At 33.4% G+C, this 19,210-nt stretch overlaps 1 protein-coding gene across 7 annotated transcripts in view; it reads right to left on the reverse strand.

Annotated features, from left to right (window-relative positions):
- Positions 1 to 1,248: 1,248 nt before the first annotated feature.
- The window catches only part of Zbtb44 (zinc finger and BTB domain containing 44), a 69,415-nt gene continuing 51,453 nt past the window's right edge, over positions 1,249 to 19,210 (reverse strand). For 5 of the 7 annotated variants that reach the window (XM_015499053.2, XM_048796155.1, XM_048796156.1 and 2 more), the window contains 4 exons: positions 14,632 to 14,716; positions 11,822 to 11,985; positions 10,214 to 10,514; positions 1,249 to 8,093 (listed from right to left, as the gene is read on the reverse strand). In XM_015499053.2, coding sequence (XP_015354539.1) covers positions 7,811 to 8,093; positions 10,214 to 10,514; positions 11,822 to 11,985; positions 14,632 to 14,716 — 833 coding nt within the window. In that variant the 3' untranslated portion in view covers positions 1,249 to 7,810. The remainder of the gene's footprint in view (positions 8,094 to 10,213; positions 10,515 to 11,821; positions 11,986 to 14,631; positions 14,717 to 19,210) is intronic. The other 2 variants (XM_015499055.2, XM_015499057.2) reach the window with 2 other exon arrangements.

The following is a 19,210-nucleotide window of genomic DNA, read 5'->3' on the forward strand; positions in this document are numbered from 1 at the left end:
AGATTGACTACGCCCTTACCTTTCCCACTTGTATAAAAGTTTACTTATGTTTAAAAAAATTATAGTTTGGGATTTGGTGCAAGTTACCCTTCCTTTAAACTCTCGGTGTGTTTACAGTTATAATATTCCTATCTTTGTCAGTTTAGTACTTAGAATAAACTTTTCTGTTCAAAAGAGAAAAACTCCAATTATTAATTTCTAGTCTACCAACTGAGATACACATCTTCGATTATTACTTTTATTATTATTCACAGAAAGGAACATGCACACAAGAATAAAATTATTTTAAATTCTACATTCTACACTATCCTCTGTGGCTCAAGCTACTGAAGAACAAATAGTTTGCTGACCTTGAATGGTCTGATAAACTTGTTAAAAACACTCAATACACTCACTGAATGAAAGAGAGCATTCCTTAAAATTTACCCTCTTCTCTGAACTTTAACTAAAATGCTCCTGCTTGCTTGAAGTCAATAAAAGAATTGGGGATGTGGCTCAGTAGTAGAACATCTGTTAAGCACGTGTGAGGACCATCCGAGACACCTAAAAAATGAACAAAAAATTATTTGCCTGTTACTGTCAGTATTATAAAAAACTCAACATAAATTTAGTTAGAAAGCCCTTCCTGGGCTGAGGGTGTAGCTCCGTGGTAGAGGCTAACACGTGTGAGGCACTGGACTCGATCCTCAGCACTTCATAAAATAAAAAATAAAGGTATTTTGTCCATCTATAACTAAAAAAGTTAAAAGAAAGCCCTTCCTTTTGGCTCTCATAGGCTACTTACCTAAGTTATGGGACTGCTTTCCTTGCTATGTACCTATACATCCCTGTTTAACTTATCACTGAAATGACAACAATAGGTCTCTAGTCATTATTAAGTATGAAATATTTCAGAAAAACTCAGAGCAATGTCTATTAGAGGCAATCCATCATTCATTAAATAGCTTTTCACAGGAAGCTGGTTCAAAGCTCCAGGACCTGATGACTTCCTCTAACCAGTGTCCTTGATAGCCCCTCCCAATCTTGGGTTTGGTGTTGTGAAAAATCTGCACTTACAGCTCTTTTCTTACTTGACCAGGAAACTGATGCATATTGTCCAATATTCTCTATAGTCTACACACACACACACACACACACACTGGATATTAGGCAGTGAATATTGTTGATTTCCCTCATCCACTTGACCTTAAACAAAACTGCCAATTCTTCCTTCCAGCCAATAATAAATAACAACAGCAGGAAGTCTTATTCCATAAAGCATTAATAAGATATTTTAATGAGAAAAAAACAAAAACAAAAACAAATCTTACTCTCATATTTCTATGCAAAGACACTCAAAACTGTTTTTTTCCCTGTCCATCCTTTCTAACTGCAACTTTGTTTGTGACCATGTAATAAAGGCCAGTTTGAAGATTTTTTTTTTTTTAAGTTTAAACCTTTTTAAAAAAAGATTAAACAATCAGGCTAGCAAAAAGGTACTCAATACATACTTTCCTTATATCAAACAAGCTAATATTTCAGTACAATATAACTATACAGGATATATACAATACACATATGTTCACAAAGCAAACACTATAGGCTCAGAACAGATTTGAAAAACCATGATATTCACATTGATTACAACAACTCTAAAAATGATTGTAACGTTTAAACGGCACTTAGTTTACAAAAGTCACAAAAATATATATATATATATGTAGTCACCAAGAACTATGGTTCCTGTAAAATACTAATAGCCAGATACTAGTATATAAAATGTGAAGCTCTGACATTGTATACATTTTTAGGAAATGAAATAAAATCCAAAACCATTTTTGTTATTGTCAAAAGTCAAACATGCCAAGTAACTTAGCTATGGCCACTGTCACCAAGTAAAGCCATACTTGAATGAGATGACAACTGGATACAAGCTGGTGAATCAAGGACTGGCACAGTTGAAGAGTTGTACTGGTCCTAGGAGAGGAGTGGAGGACATAAAGACACCATCTATGTAATTAATTCACATTTTCTCCCCAGCATTACCCTTCCTTGAGGGTTTCACAAGATGCCAGTGCCCCCAAAAGAATCATGTTATAGACAGCAGGGTAAAAAGTTTCCCCAAGACTTCCTTGCTGCTGAGTTATAGACAAATATTAAAGCATGCATCAGTTACACAGAGCAATCAGTCACCCTCTGGAAGACTGTGATACAGTCTCTTCCTAGGCTGCTTGCATTAGAAAGGACTCCAGTTTTTAAATGAAGCCAGGTTTATTTGTTGGCCCTGTAATATATTGAGCTACTATAGCAGCAAATATGAAATCACACAAATAAAAACACAGTTTTATTTAAAAATCCATTTCTGTAACAGCAAAGCAACTTCCCCCCTTTAAATCTGTCCCCCTTATGAATTTCTTTTGTCACTGACTCCTGGCCTGTTACCACAAACTTTCTCTTATGCTGCTCTGAAAAAAGACACTTCCTAATCCTGGAAAAGCTTAAATTTACTCTTAAAAAGGGGAATACTAGAATTTTAAAGTAAAAAAAAAAAAAAAAAAGTCTGTTCTAAAAGTATCTTTCACAAATATATATATTTAAATATTAAAATAGGCTACCTAGGATTTTTATAAAATGGCTTTTGAAAAGACAGTACTGGCACAAAGAAGCCATATACTATCCTCCAAGTCAGACATAAGGTGCCACAAGGGTGCCCTACAAAGAGGCAGGCAATCTCTATCTGATGCCACACGAAGCACCAGTAACAACAGAAAAATTATATATTATTGGGAACTTGAATCAAAATCAAATTTTACTCTACCAGGGGTGGTTGTTTTCCTAAAATATATCTTGAAGTAGAAGAATTAGAAGCCATCACTTGGTACAAGGAAGATAATGAATAGGTTAATGATCTTACTCCTTCCAAATACCTGATGTCATTCATTTCAGGTACTTGAAAGATGAAAAGTAGTGCAACTTTCAAAAATTTAGTGGACTACTCTCAGTATGAGAGACTTTACATAGCATCTGTCAACTTGAAAATTAAATTGATACTTCAAACAAAAAGAAATCTAGAGAACACACTCATAACATAATCATAGGAAAGGTTCCCTCTGGAAAGCAGGTATTTCTAAGATCTGCACAAAAGTCAATAATATCAAGGACTCGACATGTATCTGGAGATGACAGGCTTCTCTTGGAGTAGGAAAGATTTGTCCTTTTGCAGGTGATGGACTTTCATAACCTAAGCTTTCATTTATAAGATGATTTTCAACATGTTTTACTGAATAAAATCTGGGTATGATTAGGCTAGTATTTGGAAAACAAGAACAGTTTAATAAAAGTCATGACACTAGCTCCTCAAGTAATTAAGCAGCAACTGTATCAAATCATCACAGCTGAGCCCACGGCTTTCAGCCTGATCAACAAACTTAGTCCATTTAAAAGAGAAAGGAAATAAAGAATTTGATTTTATAAACCAGGCACTTTTAAACTAAAATAAAAAAATTTAAAGTTTTTATTTTTTTAAAAAAGTTTTTGTTTTCAATTCATGGTTTGAACTCTTTAAGTTCTTTGTAAACTACTATGTACACAGGAACCTTGGTATTAGCTGGAATTGGTCTGGGTCCTGTAGAGAGGGAGCTCAAAGTAGCACAAACATTTTAAAGCAGTCTCATTTTTTCAGATACTGCCAAACACAGATTCCAATAACATTGTCTGAAATCATTGCAGAGACTATTTTTAAAAACACAGAACTAATTTTCTATGATAAAAATAAGACCATGATTCTTGATGTAATTGGTATTGTCTTCATTCCCTACCTGACGTAGGGTTTAATTCCCCATAAATACAATAACAAGAATCTCAACATATCTGTAATCTAAGGTCAATACAGCATTCCTTAGCCAAAGCTGAGGACTGGTTCAATTTCAATTCATTGTTTTATCGTTTTTGGCTAATTTGTCTTGCTGAGGACTTTTCAAATAAAAACACCCTATATCATCACATTCTATCAAGAAAAAAATGACACAAAGATAAAAATGGGTATAAACAAAATACAACTTAAATTTGACAATCTTAAGCCTAAGAATATGCTTATCTATAAATATTCCTCAGACATGTTCATAACAGCTTTACTGTTTTGTACTGCTTCAGAAAAGAAAATCTGGTTTCTACATAGTCTCTTCCCAATAACTTTTAAAATCTAAATATATTATAAATAAGGCATCTTATGTCAATAATTTACAGCAAAAACCACATTTATTTCCTTTTAGCAAGTTGGGGTTTGTTCCTTCCAAATGTGAACTTTATTTCAAACTCCTTTCAGTTAAAAATATAAAAATTTTTAGGATTGTTCATTCATCAGGTGATAGTAATTTTCTCTCTGTGGTATACTAGTATAGAATTGCCATTACATCATATTGTAATGTATTTTTCAGGGACTATAAAACTAAAAAATAGTCTAAAACACAATTTGAGAATCTTCTAAGTAAAAGTCACTAAATTAGATAACTGGCCTCTATTTAGACTAAGATAAGAGAATAAAATAAGGAGAGAGAAAAGACTGAAATATTTAATATAGCTTCTAAAGGTTCTCAGGGAACCATGTGTAGACTGGGAGAGTCTGGCTCAGTAGTAAGAGGGTAACTGTGTTACCACTGATTTAAATACAACAGATATGTGGACTAGCTCATTCCATTTGGTAAAATATTTTAACAAAATGAAAGGGTTTTTTTTTTTTTTTTGGTTTGTTTTTAAAACCAAAGGGCATGTGTTATAACATGAAACCTAATTACTGTAAACCAGAATGGTTGTTGAATGAAAAAAAAAAAAAGAATGAATGAGGTTAAACATTTTAGTATATGTTTTTTTTCAGTGAAATTACAAACTTTAAGAAAAATCCATGTTAAAAATTGTGGATGTTAACCTCCATCTGTACCCATTTGTAGAAAATTTAAAAATGCAAAAATAAAAACAAAAACAAAACAAACCCCCAAATCTGTATAAGTTGTTTCTGAATTAGAATTTCTGACATGCTAGATGTTGACTATTACCTTCAGAAATGAGAAGAATGAATGTAGGAGCTACTATATCCTTTATCATGAATATCTTTCTTTACTTCTAAGTGTATCACATCTATTTGGTAGTTAAAAAATTGAAAATAAAAGCTTATCTTGTATAAAATGCTTGGTTTTAAAAAGGCAAATTATCTTGCACTCTAAAATTTAAGCCCTTAAATATCACAAAGTTACCCTCTTTAGCCTTGAGAAAGACACCTATACTTAGATATTCTAAACTATAATATTTTATGTTTTGTTATGCTGGTAATTTCTATGGATGAGACAATATAACTGGCTTTCATCTCTTTGCAATAGTTTCCATAAGTTCTCATAAAAACTGTATATTCAGACATTCCTCTCTTAAAATAAATTTTAAATAAATCTAAATACTACTACATATATAATCATCCTTTGCAGCTCTGTTTTCTAAAACATATTCATAAATGAAACATTCTTAAACCATGTATCAAGAAAAAAGTAGAGCCTTACTGAAGCAGAAAAAGACCTTTGTTATCACTTTGTTAAATAATAAGCAGTTACCTGTATTGGTAAGATTTGGGCAATAAATAATTAACCAGATGTTTTCACACAGTATATTCAAATTTCAGTAAAACTTTGAAATATATACTATTTGTAATGAGACAATGAAAATTTAAAATTTCCATCTGGGAAAGAATCCTTAGTAATGATAATTCTTTACTGTGAGCACAGTAAGAATACCTTGGAGGGCTGGGGCTCTAGCTCAGTGGTAGTGCATTTGCCTGGCATGTGTGAGGTGCTGGATTTGAGTCTCAGCACTGCATATAAACAAATAAAGGTCTATCAACAACAACAACAACAACAACAAAACACAAACAAACCCAAAAAGAATACCTTGGAGCTCCCAGTTTGGCGCAGGGCTCTTTTATGTAGGATTTTCAGGATAGGGGATGTGCTACAATATTTTCAATCAATAAATCGACAAATTTCTTAATTCTTACTTCCCTCCTTTTCTTTTTATTATGATTCCTGGTCATAATTTTACTTATGTAGGATTCTGAGATTAATTTTAAGATTATTTATTGGCAGGCAGTTTTCAATGACATTAAAAGCTGTTGACCTTTCTAGTTGAGACACAGCACTATCATATAAGTATCACAGTCTGTGTGGAAAGTAATTCAGATCTATCAGAGTAGAAACATAAATGGTGGAAGCCCATTATAACCTATATATGCTGATTTCATGAAGGTGATACACCTGTGTTTGTGTGCAAATGGGTAAAAGCCAGGTTCATAAGTAAGGTAGAAAACTAGAAATGAGGGCTAGAGGGTGCAGCTCAGTGGTAGAGCATGTGCTTAGCATTCAATCACCAGTACTCTGCACCCTCCAAAAAAAACCCCAAACCCCCCAAAGTCCTGACTGTAATTTGTTTCTTTTTTTCTAATTCAACCAGGTGCTTTCATATTAAACTTTGGACATTTTACATATAGAAAAAAAGCTACACAAAAGTTCATTAGGCATGGACCCATTTCAGATCAGTCAGAGATACTTTAATGGCATCAGATGAAAAGTATACCTCAGCCTAGAGCATTATATAAATTTCACTTTTTAGCAGCAAAAAAGATGATATTCATTATTTAGGGTTTTTAGTTTTTTGTTAAGATTTAATCCCCCTCTCCCCAATTTATGAGTCATACGTCATTATTTTATAGCCTCTTCTCATCTTTTACATTATTGCTTACATTGTGTAAAAACTATAATAATTGCTCTTAATAAACTTGGCAATGTCTAAAAATATTGGAACAAGTAGCATATATCACTTTCATATAGGGCTTTGTAAACACTCTAAGTTGGGTTAAGAACGTAGCCTCAACACAGAATTCTTTATTTTGTCCAAAACAGCACAGTAAAAACATCCCCACCAATACATAAACCTATATATAAAACATAGAATATCTTCAATATTTTTCCTTTATATGGTAGCATACCAGTATATGCAAGAGAAAGTACTGATGATGGGGCAAAGGGAAAATTGATTGGGGCAATGACCTAGTTAGCCGGGCATTAACATTCAAAAACCAGGTAAACATCAATTTTAGTTAGAAAAGCAGTATTAAAATAGTTTCTATGAAGCAGGGATTTACATGCTTCATTCTACATTCCTGATAGCCTGACTTTTCTTAATCATGGTTCTTTACCTTTGGAGTGGTACTATAAAGGTACAGAGAATGCCTACCTAATACCAAATTTTCACCATGAAAAATCATAATAGAAATGACAAAGCTTAAAAAAAAAGTATGCTGGATTTCAAAAGTATTTACCTTAATAATTTTTAAGAAGGCTTACCATAAATATTTCCAAAACAATAGGCTTTACAACTTCCTGTGTATAGGAGCAAACATCTACTTGAGCCATTTGTCAAATTCTGTTTAATAATTACTCAAGTACCCTTTCATCTCAGAAGGATCAACAGTCATCTGATTTCTTCTTTACCTAATGATCCGTTGTCAGCCTACTTTTAACAATGGAAGGAAAAACTGGTATACAGTTTAAGTCAACTGGTTTTCCTTAAGTATCATAGTTCCTATTATGTTTCCACATCATGTTGCTGTGTACTTACAGAAGCAATATTTCTCTCAGTTATGAAAAATAAAACATTAGTCAAAGGGCTTACAAAGTGAAAAGGGAAGTTCTTTCCCAAACCCTTTCTTGTTTAAAAAATTAAATTAACTTTAAATGTACAAGACCAAGCACAGGCACTTTCCAAAAACCAAAAATGAAGACAAATCACAAAATTACTCAATAGTTATAGAAGACAGCTCTGATTTTGGGGGGTCATCTCTGGTAGCCTCAGTACAAGCACTGGTCTTTGGCTGCTCTGGCATTTCTTCCTCTTTTTCTGCCAGCCCACCAAGAGACCCCAAGGGAAAAGTGCTTTCACAATTCTGGGTCGAGGAGACCTGTGAAATTACAGGCATTTGAACAGAGGAGTTGCTTTCAAAACCGTGTTCTCCAAGATCATACTGAACAAGGGTCTCTTCTTGCTCCTGGTTTAAGTAGTCCGGTACTAGGAAATCACTAGATAAGAGGCAAAGGATGAAATACAGAGTTAATTTTCAAACCAGTAATAGATAAGCTACAATTAAAGGATGTAATATGTAAAACAAGATAGGGACTTTTCATTTCACTAATTCTTCAATGAAGGTTAAATCTCAGGAACTCTCAACTTATAAATTTTCCTGAATATGAACCAAGGTCATCAGTAGAACCAAAGTGCATCAACTCTCCCTACCAACAATATATAAGATTAATGATCACTTCAGTGACCCTTTGGACACCTAACACAGCCTTTCTTGTTCTATGTAGAGGAGTGTCTGTATACCAACAAATATAAGTAGCTCCTTCTAGAGAAGACCTTAGCTTAAGCAAAGATTATTTGAGTAACTTAAATGCTTAACTTTTCTTGGATTACACTGAGAAGTATATAAAACCATCCTTGTATTGTTAACTGGATACAAGTTAGTTAATAAACTAAGTCCTTATGCATAAGTGACCTTACACATAATCTACTATATAGAGAAACAATTTATCTTGCTATTAGATTTGAAAATGGTAACAAATTACTGTGGAATCAGAATTTGGAAATAAATACCTGTGACTGGTTACAGGTCAGTCCCCAAAAGTTATTTAATTATTAATTTCCACAGGAAATATAGACAGTAAAGTATAATGAAATTTAATCAAAAGTATAAATTTTCCCCAGAAGAGACAAAAGATTTTAGAATTTCTTTATACTTTTCTGTATTTTCTATTATACTCACTTTTTGGTAGTTAAAGAATAAACACTGTGAAGTAATTATTATCTTAGATGCTATATGTAACTCTTCATTATTGAAACTAAAAAAGTTCAATATACCAGGACTGTCAATAAGTAATACTTTTGATATGGCCATTTTATAATCTCATTGTTCAATATTAGTAGCAAAATAAAAATCTGGTCATTTTCAAAGCAATTTCAAATGTTTTGTATTTTAGTTTCTAAAATGTCTTCAGGATTAGACAAGATGAGTGGAGGACACAGGGGAGATACAAACAGAGGAGTGGTTAGCTCCAACACTATTTTATTTCAGAATGACTGTTTAATATGGTATGTGTAATATAGGTTGTGATATGACAATCACATTTAGAATTAGAAATGATTAAACAAAATCAGTATCTAGTTTGAAGGGGAAAAACAAAATCTATGCAGAAATAGTTTGGAATCTATTGAAAAATAAGGTTTTAAAAACAGAAGTAATTTTAAATAGATTTATATGAGAAACTAAGGATTCCTACAGAGGTACAATTCTTATAAAGTATTAAAAAAAAACACAAATAGAATTTTATTTCTAGAGAAGGCTTTAGAAACCATTCTGTTTACAGCTTACATTTTATCTTTTGCTAAGTTTCAAGTTCTTCATCTGTAAAGTGACATGCTCAATCAACACAATTAGTGGCAGAGCTAGGACTAGAACCTGATTTCCTTGGATACCCTATAAATCAAAAAGGTCACTCTATTATAAATTATTATTATTAAAAGCTGGAGCTCTAAACTGAAAGAAAATAAGAGAGACTTCATTGGATCTAAACAATCATATCCATTATAATTGCCATCAAAGTTTCCTTCTTATTGGTAAATGAACATTCCTTTACTTAGGATTAAAAAAAGGGAAGTGGGTAAGAATTTTACTACTATCCAGAGTCTGAAGTAATGTAATATTACTAAGTATCACCTGACATGGTATATTGTCTAAGATCTATTCCAGATCCACTACAAAAGTACTTTAATTTCATACTTAAAAAAAAAAAAAATCAAGAGGATAAGTAATCTACATCTGTAGGAATATATAAGTGTGTTTGTGTGTGTGTGTGTGTGTGTGTGTATATATATATATATATATATATTAAAATATAACTTTTATTGTTTAGGAATATACTTATAATACCAACTATAAAATATTAATAATTTTATATATTTAGGAGATCCAGCAAAAATTTTATCAGATCAGGAGATCAAAGTATGGATCCTGGGAATTTAAAATGAATGTGACTGATTAGCTGGCAACCTGATTTAAAATAACACAACAGGCTGCCCTAAAAGCAGGAAAAGAGAGTTTAGAAAGCAGTTTTCCTGGTTGGATTTTCGTTGTGCACCTCACCTGCTCTGGAAGTAGTTTGCTAGCTCTGATGCTTCATGGTTCAGACTCCTCAGGTGCACGATTAAATTTCCAGAGTTGGTGAACATGGCGCCACATGTTTTGCACTCGTAAATCCGAGGCTTGCGGATAATGTGCCGGGAAACCCTCATATGGTGTTTATATTCCCCGAAGGAAGTGAAAGTAGCACTACATATCTGGCACCGGAAACAGCGTTTACCTTCATGCTTTAGGCGATGCATCTTTAGCGAGTAAGCCCTGGTGAACTTTTTCCCACAGCGGTCACACTGAAATGGTTTAATTCCTAGAAAATAAAGCAAATCAAAATAACATCTGAGAACAAAATGAACTGAAAAGGTCAAATACCTCACAAATTTCTGAACTATAATTTTGTAGATATAATTTAAATTAAAGACAAATGTTATTAGAAAAAAACATTCTAATTCAGTTATGCAGAAAAGGTGCAGAGTATTTGAAGTCATTAGTGCTTAAAAATAAGAATGGAAGAGGGCAAATTAGGTAATGTATACTGAAATTGATCTCTGAATAATCTTCTAAATCATTTCATTTACAGACCTCAAAACACATTTTAACTACTTAGAATTTAGATAGAACCAAATTTTCCACCAAAGAACATATTCATTTCACTAAAGAGACTTAAACTGAAAATGTCCCCCCGCATCTCAGACAGAAATGAGAAGAAAAAAGGAAAATTCTAGCATTACTGTATGTCATGATCACAACAGAACCATCATTTGATGAAATGGCTTTTTGAGTATTTATTATGCTATTGATAAAAAATGTTGAATTATAAAACATTGTTTCCTTAAATTCATTATCACAGTTTTATGGAGAAAGAAAAACAAACTAAAACATCTTATAAAACACAATCATGGATTTAACAATGTCTCAGAGAACTGGCATTAGGATAGGAACTTTTAAGATCTATCTACAGAATGAGAAGTGAGGTACTAACATAGCTGAAAACAGCAGCAAAAATCTCTTGTCCATCAGAGGGCAGTGTTTTACCCATAAGAATCCTGGTAAATTTATGTGGTCACAAAACTTCATCAAAACCGGATCTACCATTTACCTAAAATCTTATACTATAAAAATATAGCTATACTAATCAGAGCAGAGAGATCAGGATTACATAACAAAATTATATTAATAATTAAATATTAAATCTTTTGAAGCATTTTTTTGTATTTTCAAATTTACAGTAGTTAACCTAAGAATGATAAAAAAAATACATATACACTCTTATAAACCCATTTGCTTTGCCATCTGTGCAATTCTCTATCTTACATATGTAAACATACCAAATAGACCCAATATTTTTTATTATTTTCCCCAGTATCTTTTAATATACATATTACACACTGAATATTGAATCAGAATATGTAATACCTGTCAGAAATGCATTAGACAAATAGTTTCCTGACAATGCACCATTTCAGCAATGAATCTAACTAATCTGTTCTCATTTGACTTCCAGAGTTTTCCCCTTTTTTCTTTACTCAAAAGCACCTGTTTTCTATTTTAATTAGGATTCAAAAATAAAATGTTTTAGAACACTCACTCATGAACCAACAGGGAAAATGGCATTACCTGAGTGGATGAGCATGTGCTGTTTTAGGTTCTGAATACGGGTGAATCGCACCCCACAGGTTGGACATTGAAAAGGTCTGTCTGGACCATTTGGACTTGGTCGTTCTGTACTGCTGGTGGAAGGAGCAATGTAGAGTTGGTAGGGATACTGAACACTTTCCAATCTAAAAAAATAAACCAAAAAAGGCAACCAGGCTCTGATTTTTAAGTTGAAAAAACATTTCTGCAGGTCAACTTTAAAAGAACAAAAGAAGAAACACTTAAAGACTTCTTAGAAAACAGTTTGACTGTTAGGAGTTTCACCTAGAACAATATGAAAAACAATGTTACTGACCAGAATATGTAGCATCTTAAATTGAGCATGGACATATAACTACAAAACCTATCATAGACTATTTTATCTTAGATATCATTAATCTCTCTAGTCCCCTTTTGCTACTACTTTAATTTAGGCTTCCTCCATACAAACTTGAATTAATAACTTTGTTTAGCACCACACTCCCTTCTCATGGAATCACAGAACTCTAAGTCAGTCTTCCTTTAAAAGCCTGCAAAAACTTATCTTCACAATACAGTCTCAACCCCTTTAAAAAGCATACAATACTCCTTATATCTGATTTCTGTCTACCTTTTCAGCCTCATTTCTTGTCATACTCTCTAAATATATCCTATACCAAATGATCCCTCCACTGTTCCATAATCTCTGCCAATTCTGTGCTTTTAGACATTTAATCCCTTCTCTAACCTTATTTGTCTAGATACTGCCTAATCATTTTATAAAATGTAGCTGAGGGGGCTGGGGCTGCAGCTCAGTGGCAGAGTGATTGCTTAGCACGTGTGAGGCGCTGGGTTCAATCCTCAGCACCACATAAAAACAAATAAAATAAAAAATGCTATCCATCTACAACTATAAAAGTAAAAATAAATAAATAAATAAAATGTTGCTGAGCTGTCACATCCTCTTCCTTGAAGCTTTCTTTATCAGTAGCTTAGCTGGATATCATCCTAGGCAAAGCAACCCAACTCTCTGCAGATGATTTAATGATGACTTGTTTACTTGTCTATCCTTCAACCTCTCTTTTTCTCTGAAAATGGATGGAGCTCCTTGAGGGAAATGGCTATGCATTTCAACTCCATATGCCTATCATTCAGTACCATATTTAATAAACAACAGAAGAACTGAGTAATATTTGAAATTACGGAATCTGGGCATACTTCTGCTTACTTATCTTTTTATTACTTCATGCAAATGATTCTGGTTGATAATCTCAGCCGGATTTAGCTATCCAAGAACAATAATCCTTACTGGGTTCTTTGAATCCTTTGAATTTTTCATCAAATATAATTTTTAAGATTGTCCTGAAATCTCTATGAGGAGGAATTTAATCATTCAGTGGGGTATATATATTCAGTGGTGAGAGGCAAACAATAATCAAGAAAATGATCAAAGCAGAGAATAAAAGTATGAAGATCTAATAGTGATGGGGTGCTGGTTTAGACTGTTTATCAGGAAAGGCCTCTTTGATAACCAACACTGAGACAGTGATCTGAAGCCAGAAGGAGCCAACAACATGAATAGAAATAGAAAAGAAAGCATTTCAGGTAAAGGACACAGAGAGGCAAAAATGCCCAGAGGCAGGAAGGAACAAATATGAGGTATTTCAAGAACTGAAAGGGCAATGTGGCTAGAATGTAGTATACAAGAGGGAGAATGATTTCATTGGAGCAGGCAAAAGCTGTATCACACAGTTGTTTTAAAAGGCATAGTGGGCTGTAGAGTACAGCTCAGTTACGGAAAGCTTGCTCAGCAAGTGCAAGGCCCCAGGTTCCCTTCTAGTACCACAAAACAACAAAATACAAAAATGAGCAAGCAATTTTAGGTTTTAAATATGAATGAAGAATAGCAAGTATCCACAGCTTGCAACACAACCTAATCTGATTAAAAAAAAAAAAAAAAGATGATGATGATTTTGGCTACCACATGGAAAATAAAGTTGTGGAATAATGAAATCAGGGGCAAGTTTGAAAGCTACTGTAGCAGATGAGGCAGAAGATGGTGATGACTTAAACTAGGGTGGTTATGGCATAGAGAGGAAAAATAGACTGGGGCTTGGGGATATATTTTGGAGGTACAGTTGACAGAATGTAAGGATTAAGTATAAGAGAGAAAGTGGAGAGGGAAGCAAAAATCATGAGTAATTTTGAGATTGTGTTTAAAAAAATGGGGGACAAAAATGAAAGAAAGAAGAAAGAGGACTTAGATAGGAAGTAGAAATCAATAGTTCTGTCTTGGTGTTATGTATGAAATCCCCCTTATATGTCTATGTATAAATAGGAAGGGTAAAGTGAAGACAGTGACTTGGGAACCAGGGTATACAGATCAGAACTGGTACAGTTTTTGTAGCAGGCCAGATAGTAAATATTTTGGCTTTGCATACCATATGATCTCTGTTCCAATCACTTAACTCTGCCACCCACCAATGATATATAAGAAATAATGTGGTTATATTCCTCTAATAGTTAATTTATAGAATAAAGATGGCAGGCTGGAACTGTCCTGTGGTACATAGTTTGCTAACCTCTGATATAGATGCTATTTAAAGCAATGGACTAGATAATTTTGGAAATGCCAGAAAAACAAAAATAAAAATCTATAACTTTTATAGGCAGTCTAATGTGATGATGCTACCTCATTACTCTGAAAAGTATACACGAGGTCCTGATAAATTTCTTATACTCTTTTGAGATAAAACATTTAGCGTTGTAAGCACAACCCTTACAAGAAAACCACATATTACATTAGAACTAACCGATCATCATCATCCGCATGAGCATTAGTGCTAGAAGTGCTTTGAAGTGTAGGCAACCCCTCAGTAACGCCTTCATCTACTGAGCCTGTGAATAAAAGAATGAAAAGAGGACAGTTGTCAATACTTTGGTGCAAATAAGCCAATATATTACTTGCAAACCACTTATCCATGCCTCTGACGTGTATTTTCTAGTATTAATATGTTGAGTGATTAACCAAAAGCAGTAGTGTTCTATATTATATTTTTACTTTAATTAAATGTTTACATGATTTTAAAAGAAATATGTAAGACAAACTTTAGATTACTATTTAAATTCTTTAGAAAATTTTCAGAAAACAAGCAGAGTAATTTAAATGCAAACTAGAATTCACATAAAACTAAATGATATTTAACTATTATTTAAGGAAGCACTGGCAATTTTTATTTTATTGTTTTTGGTACCAAGGATTGAACTCAGGGACACTTGAACACTGAGCCACACATCCCCAATCCTATTTTTGTATTTTTTTTTTTTTTTTTTGGAGACAGGATCTTACTGAGTTGCTTAGCACCTTGTTGTTGCTGAGGCAGGCTTTGAACTTTCAATCCTCCGGCCTCAGCCTACAGAGCTGCTGGGATTACAGGCGTGAGCAACTGTGCCTGGCTGCAATTTTTGTTTATTTTAATTTTTTAACCTTTAAAAAAATTTATTTGTTCTAATTAGTTATACATGATAGCAGATGCATTTTGATTCATAGTACACAAATGGAGCACAATTTTTCATTTTCTCTGGTTGTACATGTGCAATTTTTATTTTTAAAACTTATCAAATCAAATCACTCACTCTACAAATTTAAAATACAGGGGCTGGGGTTGTAGCTCAGTGGTAGAGCACTTGCCTAGCATCTGTGAAGCCCTGGGTTCAAGTCTCAGTACCACATATAAGTAAAATAAAAGTTCATTTACAACTAAAATAAATATATATTAAAAAATTTCAAATACAAAGCAAACACCTAGGAAACTCCACACAAGTCACAAGATAATACTGCTGGCATTCTAGATGTTCCCATTTATTCTTCCCTAACAACAAACCCTCCTTCACAAGCTTGTCTTATATGGTTATCATTTCCTCCTCCACTCCCTCCTTTAAAAAGTACTTTTATCTCAAATACATGCACCCATAAGTTAGGGATTAGTTCTTGCTGGAACACAGCAATGGGCAGTCTAGGGCTACTCTCACATTATGTATAGTGTAGCTGTGGTTGCAAAAAAAGACCCCAGAGCAGTTAAATCTTAACTATCTACTAGCTGGCCTTCAAAGAGGTTTGCCAACTCTTGCCATGAACAATATATTTCAGGGTTGCCTGGTTATAAAACTTGATATAATTATAAAATGAATCACACTGTATGTATTCTTATGGCTTGTTTCCTTCAACACTGTGGCCTCATTCATGTTGACAATTGAAGTTTATTTTCATCATTGCAGAATATTAAGAATTTCTCCATTTTACTTTTTTATTGTGGGAGGCACTGGGGATTGAACCCAGAGGTGCTTTATCACTGAACTATATCTACATCCCCCCTCTTTTTAAAGGTAGGGTTTCACACTAAGTTGCTTAGGACTTCACTAAGTTGTTGAGGCTGGTTCTGAACTTGTGATCCTCCTGCCTCAGTCTCTCAAGCCACTGGGATTACAGGTGTGAACTACCAGGCTTGACTCATCCATTTTGCCTTAAAAAAAAAAAAAAGTATGTGCATGTGTATATATATATATATGTGTGTGTGTGTACATATACATATAGTCGATGGACCTTTATTTATATATGTGGTGCTGAGAATTGAACAAGTGCCTCACAAATGCTAGACAAACGCTCTGCCACTGAGCCACAACCCCAGTCTCTATTTTACTTTTGATGAAGTTTCAAGCTATTATGAACAATGCTGCTGTGACTATTCTTGTACTATTAATACATTTAACTTAAGTGCATGCTTTTTCTCTAGGGTATATACTTAGGAATGGGATTGCTAGGTTACCTTTATTAGAAAATGCTCTTTTTCAATGCTTTAAATTTATATTACTACCAGCATTTAATGACAGTTGTATTGCTCCACATTCACACCAACACTCAGTACTGTTGGATTTGAAAAATTTTGCAAATTTGGTGAATACTTACCACATATTTCATTGTTTTTCATTTTCTTTCTTACAAATGAAGCTGAGAAACATTTCATGTATTTATTGAAACTCTACATTTGTGAAATGCCAGTCTTGCTACTGAGATGTCTTGCTTTCTCATCATTCTTTTTTTTTTTTTTTTTTCATATTTTGGATACAAGACCTTTTGTCAGTAACAGACGCTACAATATATTTCTTCATCAATGGCTTATCTTTTTATGGGTCTTCTGATGGCCAAAGATTTTAAATTTTAATTAAATTTATTAATCTTTTCCTTTATGGCTATGGTTTTTGGTCTTATTAAAAAATCTTTTCCTATCTCAAATTATCACAGAAGATTTATGTGTTGCTTTTGATATTTAGGCCTTTTAAAAAAAATCCATCTGGAGTTGATTTTGTAACCAAACGCATTTATTGAAAAGTCTCTTTCTCTTCTTTGCAGTGTCATCTCTGTAGTATATCAACCATACATAAGTACATCTGTCTGTTTTCAGGTTCTCTTTTAGTTCCATCTGCTGATCTGTCCTTGCATTAAAGCCCATCTTCAGTTATCAGAGCTTCATAATAAATCTTGATCTCAAGTACAGCGAGTCCTCTGAGTCCATTTGCTTCCTGAACATTTTGTTTTTGGACCTTTCATTTTAATATACATTTTAGAATCAGTTTGTTGAATACAAATGTTAATGGTCATTCCATTTCTCTCTTCTATTAGTTTGGAAATTATATAATATTTTCCTTTTTTTTTTACTATTACCATAGAAATTATACACATTCTGGGTCAGGCCCTGGTTTCCTAAGTTGCAACCATAGTGCAAGAAAAAAAAAATAGGTATGTATTTATTGAAGTCTAAAGTTAATCAAAACCTTTACTTCTTCCTGATAATACAAGGATCTTGGTGGTTTTAACTATTTTCTACCTGTTCCCATTCTGCAATTTAATAATTATTGTCTGATATTTTAGGTGTTTTTTCTGATTAGGGCCCCACGAGGCATTATTGCTCTCTTATATGAGCAATGTTTACTTACATTTATTCACATATTCACCTCTTCCTTTTGCTCTTCACCTCTTATATGAGAAATTCTGTGTTCACTTTTACTTCTGTCTGTTGTCCATCTTTAAGAAGCTTCTTTAGTGATTAGCTGATAATTGTGTTTCTTTAAAAATGTCTTTTACTTTCATTCTTGAAAGATTTCACAGTGTGTAGAAATCTACATCAGCAGTTATTTTCTTTCGGAACACTTGAATATCATTGCACTGTTTTTTGATATTGAAAAGTCAGATATTCTTCTTTTCAAGGTAATTTGTCATTAAAAATTTTTTTCTGAAGAATTTTCTCTATGATGTCTCTAGTTTGTGTTTTCTTTTTATTATTCCTGATTTGTGATTTGCTGGCATTTGACTGACTGATATCTTTCATTAATTCTTGAAAATCCTCAGCCACTCTCTTTTCCTTTCAGGACTTTTATCAAATCTACATTTGCATCCTTCACACTTCTTCTCTTCTCCACTGTAATCTCTTCTATTGTGTCTCTCTGTGCAGCATTCAAATAATTTCTTCTAACTTATCCTCTGGTTCTGAATTATCTTTTGCTAAATCCCTTCTATTGCCAAAATGTTCACTGAGATTTTTATTTTGGTTATTTTTTCCTTTTCAATAAGTCCCTCCCCCGACTCAAATTTGCTATGTTAACTTTTTAGTTTACTGTTTTCTGCAATTATTAAGATTATTAATTTGTTAAACTGAATAAGTATATTTGTTTTATATGTCTGAAAACCATGCTAATTGACAATGCCAATTTATTTTTGCTGTTTTAAAATTTCCCTGTTAGTGGTTCTCTATTTGCCTTGTTTCTTATGTGCCCTGGTTATTTTTGACAGTGGTTTCTACCCTTTATAATAATTTGTAGGGGATTGATTTGCTTCCAGAGAAGATTTATGTCTGCTTCTGCTAAGCTCCTGGGGAGCTTGACTTAAAAACAAGTCACTCTTTGAGACTCCTTGGCCTAGTCACAATAGGTATAACCAGGATGTAAATGTGCAAGTGGGCTAGTAGTGACCATAATTTCTCAGACATGTCTGCCACTGGCAAGGCAGTCTTCCTATAGTGCACCAGAGACTGAAGGATGGGGAGCAGGTCTAGTTTTAGTTAGTTAGTACCTTTGAGGTCCCTGCTTAATGTATGGTAGCAACTTTCAATCTTCACATGCTGTCTGGACTTTGGCTTTCATTCCCCTTATTCTCTGATGAATCTGCACCTGGCATTTGCTTGGCAAATGTTTGGCAAAGCATTAAACTTGTTTTAATGCTGATAATGTTATCTGTTTGGCTCAAGGTCCCCTCCCCCTCTAATTTAACCTGGCATCTTCTTGACCATCTTTCAGGTTTTCAAATACTTTTAGGGTGGTCTGTTTAAAAAAAAAAAA

This window comes from Marmota marmota, unplaced genomic scaffold (genome assembly GCF_001458135.2).
Source record: "Marmota marmota marmota unplaced genomic scaffold, marMar, whole genome shotgun sequence".
In the NCBI taxonomy this organism is placed as follows: Eukaryota; Metazoa; Chordata; class Mammalia; order Rodentia; family Sciuridae; genus Marmota; species Marmota marmota.